Source organism: Aedes albopictus, chromosome 2, assembly GCF_035046485.1.
Source record: "Aedes albopictus strain Foshan chromosome 2, AalbF5, whole genome shotgun sequence".
NCBI lineage: Eukaryota > Metazoa > Arthropoda > Insecta > Diptera > Culicidae > Aedes > Aedes albopictus.
Genome location: NC_085137.1, coordinates 285,577,400 through 285,593,388, shown reverse-complemented (window position 1 = coordinate 285,593,388; position 15,989 = coordinate 285,577,400). Strand labels below are relative to the sequence as shown.

The following is a 15,989-nucleotide window of genomic DNA, read 5'->3' as shown; positions in this document are numbered from 1 at the left end:
AATTGGCGAAAAATGTTCATTTTTTTTAATGCAAACGTTATTGGTTTGGTATTGAGTGCAGCTTGAAGTATTATCACCTGTTGTCATTATTCAGGCGGAATGCATTAAAAGCACACCAGTTATTATTTTTTCGTATGCAGAACTTCTTAATATATTATTCTGATTGTAGGAATTGGTTTTTGCATATCAGCTATTTTCTTCTGCTCGGGTTGTTCTTATAATGATAAAATTAGCTTTGGTGTTGTTTTCCGGTAAAATAGCCAGTTGTTATTTTTGTTCTTTCAAGTCCTTTTCCCAAAAAAACTCATAGCAAATTTTGCCATTACTCTATTCAATTTTAGAGGCAATATTTGATCTTATTTTGTTTTCTTTTTCTTCTGCTCGGCATTGCCAAAAATGAGGCTACGTAGTTTATGGACAGCGCCTTAGTCCAAAGCAGCTATCTCGTTAGTTTCTTGTGTGTAGTTATGGGCGGTCAGTAAAGCTCAAGTTGAAACCCTCTTTCTTCGCTTTGTCCTTGAATAAACGTGGGTGTGCCTTTTAAAGTGTATGCCTTTTTGATATGTTAAGGAACGCAAAATGTCCTTATTGCAAATCTAAAGTTGAAATATTCAAAAATAAGTAATGAAATATTTACGCCTAATCAAGATGGTCAGTTCTAAGTCTGTGGGCTCAAGAAATACTTTGAAATGAAAAAAAAAAACACACAAATAAAATTTTTTTGACCTTAAATATGTTGATTAATGAGGTAATTTCTCAACAATGTTGGTAGTGTACACAAAATTGTCATCGTTTGTTAAAAAAAAATCATTACAAAGTTTTTGAACAATCCACAATGGTGCTAATCCTAGAAATTGATAAGCTTGAAATTGATATTTAAATTATAAGGGGTACATGCTATGTTTTTGTAGGAAATCAGAAGGATTATATTCTTTAGAAACAAATTATCAATTTCAAGCTTTTGCTTCACGTTTTAACTCGTGCATGGGAAAATTGTAAGTGTGGTAAAAGCCTACATTTTGTTCCGAACACAGTTTGACTCTATCTTTAAAATTGATATGTAGTTTTAAGATTTTTAAGAAGCTTTTGGAGTCAATTTATTCTAATTTAAAAAAGAACGTTCTGCTAATTTGCTCCAAATTTGGCTTTGTATAATACCACTCAAAAAACTTTTTTATCTTACCAAATTCATGAGATATATAAGCATTTCAAGACATCGTTGCCCCTAACATGTGAATGACAAGACTTAGCCAAATGCAATGTTCAGAACAAATATGCGTCATTACTTGCTCTTCAAATGCTCCGAAGCCCACATCTTCGAAAAAAAAATCAAATAAAAAAGTTATTGTTTAAAAACCGTTTTTGGAGGGATCACCCTAAGTCGAAACGTAAAATTGACTAACTACGTGCAAATTAAGAGCTAGATAAAAGGCGCTGTCCATAAACTACGTAGACTTTTTTCGACCATCTCAGACCCCCCCTCCCCCCTCATAGACTTTTGTTCATACAAAATTTTAGAAATTTGTATGGAGCGTAGACTTTGATCAGACCCCCCCGTACCCCCCTATGAGTCTACGTAGTTTATGGACAGGCCCAAAGGTGTCTTCGGCAATGTTGCTTGCCATAGCATTGCCTACTCTTTTGCAGAATAGCTCGATCGCATATGACTTAAAATAAAAAAGTTCTGTCCTAGATTTGGGTTAAGACGAGGACAACCCTAATCAATTTTTCATGGAAAATAAATGCAAACAACTTCTCAGAAGACACCATACGCCTAAAATTAACGATAAGGATTTTTTCCTGCTAAATCGTGGATTTGGACCATTGTGCAACCATTGCAATATTTTAATAAGGACTATATAAGGAAATGTACATCTAGTAATAGCGTAGTAGATTATGAAATAATCGTGAAATCGCAAAGAATTATGTGCGGTCTAGCTATTATAATGAAACATGTTTTATACTGGTTCATTTGAATTGTACATACTAATTGTTTGCATCTCTATGATATTGTAACATGTCTGTTTAGTATGCATTATTCGTTTTAGTATTACAATTTACTATATCACCAATGATTGAACTACATAAACACAAACTTTATTGACATGCTATATTAAAGTTGACTAGAATCTAGAATAATGCGTTGTAGTTAATTTTATTGAAATCTGCATATTTTTATTTCATAGCTTGATTTTTGTTGGTTCTACCCCATTTGGCATCATTCCATTTGACATAAAGCCATTTGGAATAATGATAACCTGGCATAATGCCATTTGGCGTAACACTAAAAACTGCTAATTTGAAATTAATGAGAAAACTGGCATCATGCCAAATGGAGTGGAATCTGTTTTTGTCTACAATTTTCAAGTAATTCACAAAGAATATTTTACAGCGCCACACTTTTACAGAATAACGCAAGCAATGAAAACAAACAAAAATCCATAGTTTTTCATAGGCGTTTTTTTTTCTTCACCTTTTCACCTTTCTAGTAAAACAACTGTTGCCTCCTTTTCTTCCGCATCTAGATGTATTTTTAACGACTCCATTCTCTCCTACATTTTTGTACAATGGTAATTTTAGCCGCTTTATTGGCAGCAAGATTTCGAACAGGTGATACCTCTTTGCTTCCAGACGACGGGGCGGTCGCTGAAAGGTTGCAGATACCGGAGGGAGTTAACATGGGCCGGCGACGTTCACGGGCGGTGCTTTATCAACTTTCCGGCCATTATAAGCCGGAGAAAATGAAGACTAAAATGAAACTTAATAGTGTAAGTATACCGGATGAGGTTGGCCTTTCCGGAGCAAAGCCTCCCTGTTGGTAGCCCGAACCGATCACATTGAATACAGAAAAATCTTTTGCTAAAACTACGATCAACATTCTCGGCGGACATTGAATTGATTTTAAAATTGTTACTTTTTACATGTCAGTACAAAAGTGTTCAATTAATCTTCATATCTGTTTAGCCATAGTGAATAAAACAGCATACGGTGTCAAAATTTCAAGCATTATTGAATATAAATTATTTGGACATGTATCATTCAATTGGTAAGTTAAACTGTATTAATTGGCGAATTATTTCTGAAGTTTTACGATAGTCTCCATTCTAAAATTGTTTATCTTTTTTTATGCACAATAGAATATGTTTTATCGTCCCGATTATAAATGTATAGCCAAAACTAGTAATTTTCAAAGAAAAATCAGAGATACATGAGCACTCGATAATAGTCGAGATTTTGACGTTATGTAGCATTTTGGTTGGCGCGTTTGATTTTTTACGATTCATTTTAGAAATTCATTAAAGGATGAGCTTATTTTAAATTTATTGCGTCTTGACTAGAATGTTGATTTAAGTACATTGCATACTTCATTGTAATAATTTTCGTGTCATTTATATTTCTCCTTTTTTCGGTTACATGATAGACTATCGATAGACTGTCCCACAATAGGGCTACTTACACGTTGTCTCGTATTGGATCAGAATCTAATCTTTTCTTTTTTTTCTTTCCTTTCTCGTATTGTCCTGGTTCCTTGTGTTCATCTTATATTTTTTTATTAGAATATATTACATTCTAGCGAAGCTCCACTACCTGAATATAAGACGCAAGCCTTAAAAAAATCACGTTTTATTCTGTCGCACTACGGAATGTTCAGGGGCTGCTGGGATTGGTTGATTTTAGTGGCCACATTCTACGTCGCCGTCGCCGTACCTTACAACGCCGCTTTCGTTACAACTGATCGTTTGACTGTGGCATCCGATGTTATCGTTGAGGCTTTATTTATTGTTGGTGAGTATACCGTCGGTGGGATAAAAGGGATTTGACTGGGGATGAAATTTCCGTGTTCAATTTCGCTGGTAGCATTCGGGACAAGTGCGAAGGTTTGTTTTGCGCGGAAATACAAACGCACCTAGGACCTATCCGACGACACGACGCCTACGCGTATGTCTATCCGACCCTATTGCTTTGATGTGCTTTCCACGGGCTAGCACCGTTTAAGGTTGAAAAAGAAACATCATATTGTGTGGAGCGAAAAATATACAGGGATATTGTTTGCAGGGTCGACTTAAAGGGGATCAAACATTAATTTCCGTTTTAGAGCACCAGGCGATTTTCTTGGAAGGACGCAATTTGAATTGATGGAAATCTGTTGGAGTGGTTTCAGGCTTATCTACTATTTCTGTAAATAGTTTGAAGAGTTTTCATGGTATCAACATGTAGCGTAATTTGTGTAGCATACTGATTTGAAAGACGTATAATGTTAGGGACTGTTCATAAACCTCGTAAACCAAAATTTGGCCATCTCAGACAGCCCCCCCCCTTCCCCCTCGTATACTTTTGTACATACAAAAATTTGAAAATTTGTATGGAGCGTAGACTTTGACCAGACCCCCCCTCCCTCCAAAAAGCCCACGTGGTTTATGAACAGCCCCTTAACATTAATGCTCTGAAGTCATAGGCGAAACTACTGGGGGTGCCCAGGGTGCCAGGCACTCCCTAGAATTTGAATGCATTGCTGTGAAATATGGGGCGATGAATGATGAATGGATGAACTAATGAAAATTTGTTTTTAGTGCACCCCCTGACAAAAATCCGTAGTTTCGCCCATATTCGAAGTGTTACTGACTATGCACGCCACATAGCAGCTGAGATGAAATTGAGTACAGGGGTAGAAAAATATCGGGACAGGCAAAAATTTCCTTAAAGCAAATTCTGGGAGGTCCTTAATATTTGATTATTACTCATTTTACTATTACAATTCAAGAAATGGTATAAATTTGGGCCAGAATAGGCTACATGTAGTAAAAGCAATTTTAGTAAAATGCTTGTTTTATTTAAAGGGCTGTTCATAAATCACGTAGACCAAATTTTAGCCATCTCAGGGAGGGGGGCTTCCTCTCGTAGACTTTTGCCCATACAAAATTTTTAAAATTTGTAAAAAGCGTTGACTTTGACCAACCACAAGCCCCACCAAACAACACCCCCTCCCCCCAATAAAAAGATTTCCGAGCTACCGTCACCAACACAATCACATTCCGACTGTGTTAGTGGCAAAATTACAGAAATTTAAAACAAACCATTATTTTATGTTGAAACTACCAAATCTCTGTTTCTTTGAAGAATCTGTTAAAAATTTCGACAGATGAAAATATTTGTATTATCGAGCAATGGAACAGTTCGGTTTAAACTAGAAATCAGTTCATCGCTATAGTAAATTGAAAAATCGGTTGATTTGATCTAGAATTTAATTGTGTTTACAATTTATTTCTCTGCTTGTAGTAGCGGGAGTATTGTGGCGTTTTCATTGCACTGTTTCACTATCCGATGGTTCACTATGAATGTGGATAGTGAAACAATGGTTTGAATTGGTTGGTTCACTTGCGAGGCACCACTTGTGATTCTACTTGGAATACACAGATCCCTGACCAGAAAAGATACTACTGGATTCTTTGGGATGCATCTCCTCAACCTGACCGAAGTCAGAAAAATAACAGTGGTCAGGCAGTACTACCAGCTAAGCACAGAACAGGCGGTTATTCCGTGGAAGCATGAGGTAAGAACCAAAGCTATTATGAAAGCTCCTTCAAGGTTCTTAACTTATCATTTTGTGCCTTGTCATCGAATTATCTTAAAACAAGTTTTAACAGATTTTTATATATCAATGTTTCAAATGAAAGCTTGTTTATTATTTAAGTAACCGTCGTTGAGGCGTCAATTAGTTTTTGATTTCTTTTACATCCTTATTGTCAGAGCATTCAGTCTCGTCTCTCTCGCGTTTCATTATTTGCTAGCATTTGTACATAACAAGTGAGCTGTTACTAACCGGTCAACCAGTGAGAGATTTTCGATGATGATCGATATCTATTTGCTTTTAATCGATGGCAATCGCTAAAGAATCCGATAAGGAACTTTAAAGCAAATACAAATCTTGTTGATGCTTGTCTTGAATGCAGCCAGTAGTGATTGAACCATTACATTGCAGGAAATTCCCAAATTGCCCAAAGCTATATTTTAACCCATTATCAATGTCGCTCCAGATATTCTAGTAAATTTTCGCACAACGTATGTTTCCCGTAAAGGTGAGGTTGTATCAAATTCTAAAAGTATAGCAGTTAACTATCTCCGAGGGTGGTTCATGGTTGACCTGTTTGCCGCCCTGCCGTTTGATCATCTCTACGCCAGTAACGTAATTAGTGGGGAGGTAAGAGATAACTTAATTATAATCCCTGTCTTGTTTCTAGATTTGAAGATTCAATTATGCAGATTTGCCTATACACACAAACACCGAGAAGTCACACCATTCTCAGTCGATTGCATTAACGTACCACCATCAACACACTATCTACCCATTGATATGATGGTCCTTGTGATATACCCCATCCACCACGTGTTCATCACCACCGATATTAGCCGCGCTCGAAGCTATGATACTAATTAAGTTTTTCTTCTCTTCCTTTTTGTCCATTTTCCCATGTTTATTTCATTATGATCTTCACGCACAGGAATCTCACATTCATTTAGTCAAATTAACACGATTATTAAGGCTGGCACGATTGCTTCAAAAGATGGATAGATATTCGCAATATACGGCTATGATTTTAACGTTGTTGATGCTATGCTTCTCTTTAGTTGCACACTGGCTGGCTTGCATTTGGTATGTGATAGCAGAGAAAGAAAGACTCGTTAATGACCAAGACTGGGACATTGGTAAGTGAAATCTTGTTTGTGCCGTCGATCGTTGTTCCTTGTTGTGTATTTAATGGGTCTTCTTTCCGAGATTAATTGCTTTAATCGATAGGTTAAACCGTATAATTAGTTTAGTCGCGCTCATAATAATTACAGGGATGATAATTATCCGAAATTTACAAGCGTAAAACAGTTGGCAAAATCGACCAGAGTACATGGTTGTTCGTTTGTCATGCTTCGGAAAATAATGTTCTGGCACAGTCATTTATTTCAGGCCCGAATTACCCCTTAAAAAATGAAGCGAACAGCTATAAACTCTGGTCGATTTTGCCATTCGTTTTACACTAATATTGGACATTTTAGAATTATTCATTTTGATCTAAAAAATCCAATAAGTATTTCTAATGTTTTGGCCATTACCATTATATTATCTGTTCATATTTCGAAACTTTTTGTTGAATTTTTGAATTGTCGACATCTTTTTATTTGATTGAAATGAGGATTGTAGTAACCAAACCCAACGTTAGGACGTGTTTTATTCCTCTATAACATTAATAGATAGTTCCATTTGCTGGTACGATTATTTTCTATTAGAATTTTGGCTAAATATGACAAGCTTGGTCCTCACATGGTTATACTTCTAATATAAAGCTTTCTCAAAATTATAACCATATTTGCGTTGAACTTTAATTAATTTATGAGCCAACTCTGCTTTCCACATTACACCCATTCGGTGGTTTTTAATGATGCTGTCTTCAAGCTTCAAGTGGGTTTAATTAAATCCCAGCTTGACGCTGCGAATACGTATGAATATGCACGTTGCGTTCTCTTCACCGGGAAGATATTTGCCAGCTTTTCGACGTCGGCGAACGCGCATACGAATAAAAGTTTCACTTATTCACAGAAAGTGTGTGCTTCTTACTTCTCTTCTTCTTCATTCTGGCGTGGCCTCTCAACTGGAACAGAGATTGATTTTTAGCTTTTAATTATGTGAGCAGATCTACAGTTATGGACTAACAGTTTTCGTATCAAATTGACCACTTGTGCGTTCGTGTATTGAACTAATTGACTTTATTGTTGGGACACGGTGAGATACGTACAGTATCTAGCCACCCATGCTCACAAATTCCAGTCAATGGTTTAAAATAGGCTGAGTTATAGCGTAAAGCGCTTTTTTTCCTTCTAAACCATAGGGGGATAATCTGCTCAACAGACACCCTTACAGAAGGTTAGGGTAGTGTACGTCTGAGGCCGTCTTCTACAACAAAAGTAAAAGCCAGGACTACTCTCTCCTCGTACCCACTAAACCATTCCTATGGTCGCCAAACCCTACGTCTCTCCAGGAACCACCAAGAAGGTATAGCTTCAGAGAGGGGCTAGTGCACATCGCACCCTCAAGGTTAGCTGCGTAGCCTAGCAGCAACGAACATCGATGACTCGCTCTGGAGAGTCCATCACGGTAACATGCTGGCGCTTAGCCAGTTTCCCGAGTGGTCCTCGCCACTCCCTTTGTCCTCGGAAGGCGGGCAGGGTCAACCCCGCCCGCGCCCAACTGCTTTGCAGACATCAAAAGCTGATGCCCACGTGCAACCCGATCTGACCTGCTGAAGGAAAGGGTATCACTCTTCTTCAGGCCCTATCAGCTGCACCAGAAGGTTGCTGACAGCACGGGCTCGGATCCAACCCAGTAGACCGACGCCACGACAGCACCGCTACCGGGACTTCCTCTATGACCTACGAAGCCGACTCCGAACCCCTGGACCACCTCTTGTACTGCATCTGAACTAGCCATTCTCCGAGTCCACGCGCCACCTCCTCTGTAGCTCCCAGACGATATGGGTGATAGCCGTTGAAAGGGCGTTCCAGTCAAACTCATCCCTACACATCCTCTGGACCAAGTTGTCCGGGTTTGTGTCCTCCCCGCATGTGGCAAGCATACGGTCACGCATTGTGCGAAATCGCGGGCACACGAACAAAACGTGTTCCGCCGTTTCCTCTAAACCATTGCACACTGGACATTCGGGAGAATCCGCATGCCCGAAACGGTGTAGATACTGTCGGAAGCAACCATGACCTGTAAGGACCTGTGTCAGGTGGAATGTAACTTCCCCATGGCGCCTATTAATCCAACTATCTACCCTCGGTATCAACCTATGGGTCCACCTTCCTTTGGTGGAACTGTCCAACGCGCGCTGCCATTTGACCATAGAGGCCATCCTGGCAGTCCTGCGTATGCCTCTTGTGCTGCGCATTTCGAAGCACTCCATGTCCACACTGATAAGAATGCTGATAGGCGTCATACCAGTAATGACGTAGAGAGCGTCGTGTGACACGGTACGGTATGCGCTCGCAACCCTCAGGCACATAAGCCTGTAAGTACTTTCCAGCTTCCGTCGGTGGCATTTAGTACTTAGCGCGGTGCCCCACGCCGGGCCGCCATACCTAAGTATGGACGTAGCAACACTAGCCAGAAGCTTGCGCTTACTTAAGCTTATCGTCGATCATCACGCCCAAGTGTTTGACGGAGCGCTTTGACAGGATAGTACACTCTCTTACACTGATCTCCGTCTGCTGCTCCGACTTCAGGTTATTAACAACCTGTCTTGTGGTGAGCCAGCTCCAGTTTCCTGGACCGCATCCACGCCTCCACAACCTTGATCGAGTGGTTGGTAGTCAACTTTACCTCCTCGATCGTTTCACCGTAGACTTCGAGCGTAATGTCGTCGGCAAATCCGACAATCACCACTCCCCCTGGGTACTCTAACCTCAACACCTCGTCGTACATGACATTCCATAACACCGGACCCAGGATGGAACCTTGCGGGACTCCTGAGGTTATGTGAAAGCACTTCCGACCCACCTCCGTGTCGTAGACTAGTACACGATTCTGAAAGTAACTTCCGAGAATCTTGTACAGGTACTCCGGTATCCCCAGACACAAGAGCGCATCGGCAATAGCAGACCAGCTGGCGCTATTAAATGCATTCCTTACATCCAGAGTCACTACCGCGCAAAAGTGAATTCCCCTCCTCTTAGGCTCGAGTGCTTTCTCGGCGGTTTTTGTAACCGACAAGATAGCGTCTACGGTGGACCTCCCCTTCCGGAAGCCGTACTGGTTGCTCGAAAGACCATTTTCGCCCTCGGTGAACCTCAACATTCTATTGAGGATGATCTTTTCGAGCACCTTCCCCGCCGTGTCAATCAAGCATATTGGTCTATATGCCGACGGGTCTCCGGGTGGTTTCCCCGCCTTTGGCAATAGTACCAGGCTCTGCCTCTTCCAAGCTTCTGGGAAAACTCCCTCGTCCAGGCATTTCTGCATAGCAGGCCTGAACAACTCGGGAGCCTCTGCAATAGCTACTTTTAAGGCCAGGTTCGGAACTCCGTCCGGACCTGGGGCCTTACCTATGCTAAGGGACTTAGCTATCCCCGCAAGTTCCACATCGATGACCCTCTCCTCATCGCCAGCCCCAGTCCCCGGCTGTCCTACGAAAGGAGGCCAAGGACTAGGATCATGACGCGGAAAAAGTCCTCCAATGATCCCCTCCAACATCTCTGGAGATTGCTCTGTAGGAGCCATCACACCTCTCGTCTTGGCCATAACGATCCTGTAGGTGTCACCCCACGGGTTCGTATTGGCACTCTGACAGAGACTCTCAAAGCATGCCTTTTTGCCTGCTCTTATCTCGGTCTTAAGCGCGACTTTTGCAGCGGCGAACACCAAACGCCGCTCGTTTCGCTCTTCCTCTGATCGTGCTCGCTGCATCCGCCGCCTAGCCCGTAGGCAGGCGCGGCGCAAGTCCGCAATCGCGTCGGCCCACCAGTAAGCCGGTGGCCTCCCATTTCTAGGGTGGACTCTCCTAGGCATGGTCGCATCACACGCACGTGAGAGCACCGCTACCAGCTCGTCGCCGTCTAAACCGAATAAGTTTCGCTCACGGCGGAGCGCCTCCCTAAATACCCCTTCGTCGAAGTATGATGTCTTCCACCTGCGAGGGCCTGGCCTTGGCCTAGCCGCCTCTTCTTCTATCCGCTGTCTGCTGTTGTTGTAGTCGATACTGTAGCGAACCGCCAGGTGGTCGCTGTGAGTGTAGCCATCATCTACTCTCCAGTTCGAACTACTTGTTAGGCCAGGACTACAAAAGGTCACGTCAATAATTGACTCCGCTCCGTTTCAACTAAAGGTACTCTTGGTACCGACATTACCCAAGTCGACATCTAAGATGGCCAGTATTTCTAGCAGGATCTGATCCCGCTGGTTCGTGAAACGGCTTCCCCATTCCACGGCCCAGGCATTAAAGTCACCCGCTATTACCACCGGCCTTCGCGCATCCGCTATTACCACCGCGGAGGCGCATAATAGCTACAGAAGAAGACCCCGTTTACTTTGGCGACCACAAAGCCCTCATAGGTAGTAGACACCAACTCCTGAACGGGGTATTTACCCATCGTCCATATCACTGCCATTTTTCTGGTTCCATCCGCGACCCAGTTGCCGTTGCCGGTGGGTACTCGGTATGGGTCCGTCTTCCGCTCAGAAACCGCCTGACAAAGCAGTTGCTGAGCTGCATCACAGTGGTTCAGGTTCAGCTGCGTTACCTGCACTGTGATTTGTTGTTCACTGCGGCTTTCTTGTAGGCCGGGCACCTTGGACCACCCATCGGATGTCTGTTGTTCGAGGATTTCCCGGTACAGATCATGCAGATGGGCGGACTCGTGCAGCTTTGGGCCTTATGACCTTCAGCGCCGCATCGCTCGTACAGTTTGCGCCTGTCGGGGCCTTTGCAGTCCCACGACTTGTGTCCTGGTTCCAGACACCTGAAGCAAACCTCTGGTGGCTCGTGGAATGTCAGGTGACATACACACCAACCCACCTTTATGCTCCCTACTTTAACGGACTTTTTGACGTCCGCCACAGGTAGCTGAACCAAAGCTATCTGTGTCCCTGCTGGCCCTTTCCGTAGCTTAACGGCTGCGGCGGCCACCTGTACATCGCACTGTTGCCGTGTGCCGTGACGTCCTCCTCTTGGATCGCCCTGCTCTGTGGCTGTTGAGGGCCCACCAGCGGTCGCAACCGCTTGTTCCCATCGTTCCGGGACGGGCCAGCCTTTTCAGGCCCACCCTTTCCAGGTTTGCGGGAACCCTGGCTGGGGTCCGACCTTCCGGCATTATTACCGACTTTCGGAGTAATGATTCGCCCGGCCTTGCGGGCACCGCCAGACAGCTCCTCGCCTGACTGTTGCCTCGCCCGCTGCGATTGCTTGCCCCGTTTGTCGCGAGCAGTCGCTTCCGCCTTATTCGGACTTTCTGCGAAGGAGAAGGCCTCCGTTTGGGTAAACTTCGGCACTTTCTCATTTGCAGGCTCCGCTGCTGCAGCAGTCAGCAACGCGAGTGTCGCGTGCAACTGCTTGGCATCGTCGATCGACGCCCTAAGTCGAAGCTAGGCCGTTTTCAGGTCCTTGCTTATGTTCGACTTAGTGGACGCAAAGTCGATGATTTTGCCAAGCTGCTGCTCAGGCTCCTCTATTGCGGACCGTCCTTTGGATTCTCGGTTGACGGCCCTCAACAACCACGCTCCGTCCATAACCTCCACCGGCTGGCTTGCCGGGAAGTGGACTGGAGCACCCACGCTTGAGCTGCGTACGCAGCTCCCAGCGCCTATCTCCTCACTTCTCCTAGTCGGAGACCTCATCAACCCGCTTCTTGCGAAGGGGTTGATCCCACCACTACTTTCACCTGAATTTTGATTATCAAGCGTAAAACGCTTGAAACAGGCCCACTGACCAAATGATCCTAGACCCTACAAAGAATAATTGTGTATAGAACGGTAGCCCAGATGTTCAATCTTCCCGAAAAATGAATTCCATGGGAAATATTTTACATGAAAATCTAAAATCAATTCTCTTGATTAACGGCTACGCAGTCTAGGGATTTAAAAAACGAGTTGTTTTTTTAAATCCCTAGACTCAATCAAGAAAGTCAACCATACAGTCGTATTTCAATAGCAACTACATTGAATTGTAAGATCAGCTACACTGCCGTTCTACGCATAATTGTCCCATGTTATATGGGATTCCATAATGGTGTATTTGTGGTTTCAACACTTCTTACAGTTATATAGGAATCACGAATTAGTCATTTTTACCTCACTTCTATCCTCTTTCGCACTTTATATAAAGAACTTAGCTGATTTAGTATGGATTTTATATACCATTTTCTACCTTAACTTCGTCTAGAGCCTAGTCTAGAGCTTAGCTTTTGAACATTTCATAACCATTTCTGTGTCTTGCCATTCAACAATCAAAGAAAGATTTGAAGTAGCACCAAAGAAAAATTTGAACAAAAATCCGACTCAGACTTCATTTGGAAGGTGAGCCCAAACTTTTGCACGGTGACTTGTAAACCTAACTCGATAACTTAAATTATGTTCTGAATTTTTCCGCTAAAATCTAATGAATGACTCTCAAAGAGGATAGAAATAGGGTTCTAATGCAACTTTAATTTTTAAATGTGGTCGGCCCAATTTTGTATTACACGGAAAAAAAAATTTCGTACAGATTTAGGAAAAACATGTAAGTTTAGGTAAACTTTTTGTACAAGAAATATCATATGAAATTAGTGAAAAGTACCTACGAATCAAATCTAACTCTTTATCTTTTGGAAGAGTCTAAGAACGAGTAGATTAAATGAAATATGACTGAGATATGACCGAAAAACATTTCCATGTTTTTGAGGGGGTGACCCCAAACTTTTGCACGGGAGTGTACCTTAAACAGAAATGTGTGTTTTTGCCATAGCTGAAGAGTGTTTGTTTTCATTCATTATTTTAGTAAATTTAATTTACGCTACGGCCAGATGCTATTTTATCATTTGAAGGGCGTTATCATTAAGGAACCTCGAGAATAACTCACATGTTTTCATTGCTTGTTTTTTTAGAGAAGTAGTATAATCGATTTATGATACCATAATTAATTTAGGATAACCCCCAATGAAATATGTACCTCATTGCACTGAAACGTGTCAAATTGTTTTCACCACCTACCCATTAATGCATATTTTATGATTCATCAACCAAATTTCCCTCTCCCTGCACTACTCGTTCCGCAGGATGGATTCACACGTTGGCCGAGCGACTGAAAATCCCGGTATCGAACGTAACACACGGCGAGGCGTACATAACGTCGCTCTACTTCACCTTCACCAGTCTGACGTCCGTCGGGTTTGGAAACGTATCGGCCACCACTATCAGCGAGAAAATCTTCAGCATCGTGATGATGTTGATCGGCGGTAAGTGATTTGACGTGCGCTTCCTGTGGGGCGTGTTCTCCTTGGGGTCTACGATTGTCGTGTAATACATTATTAATCGTTGGGTGCCGTCCATAAACAACGTAGATTTATATTTGGTCATTTCAAACACCGTCGCTTCCTCCACTAGTGCCATGCACATAGTTTGTGTAGATGGTAAGCGTTGATTAGAATTAAACTCACTAATTCTACGTTTTTTATGGACGGATCATTTAGTAGGTGGGAAATTGAGTGATGAATGTTGTATCTTATCCATAATATAGTAATTGCGGCTGAATTTCCAGACAGATCAAATTACGTGTAAATGGGTATTTTGAGCTAGTGTCTGATTCGGAATTAGATTCAGATTTTTCATGTTTTCGCCGACCGGTTACCCGAACAAAGTCCACCATTAAAATGAAAGCAAATTGAAAACATGATTTTTTCAGCAGCAAATATCACATTTCAATAGCAGTTTATCTTGTGTACATTTGGGTTCAAAGGTTTTCGTTTTTTTTTTTGTCATTTTGAATTATTATGATTAGGTACTTAGTTTTCCATCAATTTATAAACTTTCAACAAATCATATACCATAACTTTGAGCACCAGTTATCAGAAATCGTTTTCAAATTTCTATCACAGGAACGGTTAGTTGTAAATTTCCTGCCAGATTCTGTTGGGACGATGTTGCTAGTTCCTATTTCGGTTCATTTACTTGCAGATAAAGGGCCATTTGAGATCGTGTGCCAGTGTATGTTGTGTGGGACGGTTTTCCCTTGGATGGAGAAGGAGACGCATGGTAGTTTGTAGACTAATCCCATATAACCAGTGCGTTATAGCTTGAGTTTTGCGCGCTTCATATATAGAAAATCATCGTCGTTCTAGGCTTTGATTTGCTCAATTTTAGATCTTGTTTGTTTACATTTCAAGGAAACCTTATTATGGATCAGCGCAAAGGAGTTTTTCTCCCGTTTCTCCCTAGTTATCACTTTTTGTACACCAACTCTTTTGCCAGGGATTTTCCGTTCCACATTTTTGTGGCTTGAAAATTCCTCAACTGGGTATTATGAAGCAATTTTTGTCTGCACGGAAACGAACCAGTGTCGATAAACTTTTCCAATATGTTTTCAAGCGAATTGCACACAAAAAGCTGTGCACAAAAAATGGACATTCTACAATACAGTAGTGCTTGAATATGATTGTTACTTTTTAAATATTGCTGTATGTTTTAGTTCTGAGCACGGTAATCAACAACTGTAATCAACTTTATGATGCCAGCCTTCAACGATTTCCAGGTTGTCATAATCAGACTAAAATAGTAGCTGAATTCGCAGATAAAAGTTTGCTTCATGCAATTGCACAGTCTTTTATCCTAATTAATTTTGTTTATTAACTTGATACAGAGTTTGGCCGAACTTTTTTCGTTTCTATATTTACCGTCGCACGTAGTTGTACCTACCAGAAAATTGTCCCCTAGAGTTGGTTTGCCATTGCCGACGTCCTGACTTTCGCCACCCGTAAAGGTTGCAGCCGACCGGCGGCGGAGAAATTTTTTTTGGGCATGATTTCGAGGTAGACACCGGAGACGTTGAAATTATACACTTTTTCTTCCCCAGCGTCGATCAACGCGCTCTGGCTGCGAAATGAAACTTTTCCACTTTATCGTTGCCAGAGCTAATCATCATTTTGTTTATTCACCCTCCATCATCAACATCATCAATGTGGAAAGATATGAGCAGCAAGGGAGTTGACGTGGCCAATATTAAACTTTGGGAAGGTGAATATGAAAAACAGTAAATCTTTTGAAGTTTTTTTAATACTAGTAATCTAGTTAATCTCTCTGTTGTTTGATGGTATAAATTTGTGAAATGAGCGGTTAAGAAGAAATTATGGCAAAATATTCAAATAATCCAGTGGCGAAGTTCTTCACTTTGAACATTCTCTAGGATACGGAATGTTTTAAATCAATTAAATTGGAACGCACAGGCGAGAACAAACAAAAACATTCTTGTGGTGTCACA

At 41.9% G+C, this 15,989-nt stretch overlaps 1 protein-coding gene across 6 annotated transcripts in view; it reads left to right on the top strand.

The window, feature by feature from the left end:
• Positions 1-15,989, top strand: part of LOC109408897 (potassium voltage-gated channel subfamily H member 8) — a 160,966-nt gene that overhangs the window by 96,743 nt on the left and 48,234 nt on the right. For 3 of the 6 annotated variants that reach the window (XM_062851994.1, XM_029872948.2, XM_029872945.2), the window contains 6 exons: positions 2,490-2,570; positions 2,632-2,768; positions 3,558-3,786; positions 6,036-6,199; positions 6,501-6,705; positions 13,792-13,971. In XM_062851994.1, coding sequence (XP_062707978.1) covers positions 2,490-2,570; positions 2,632-2,768; positions 3,558-3,786; positions 6,036-6,199; positions 6,501-6,705; positions 13,792-13,971 — 996 coding nt within the window. The other 3 variants (XM_029872947.2, XM_029872949.2, XM_029872946.2) reach the window with 3 other exon arrangements.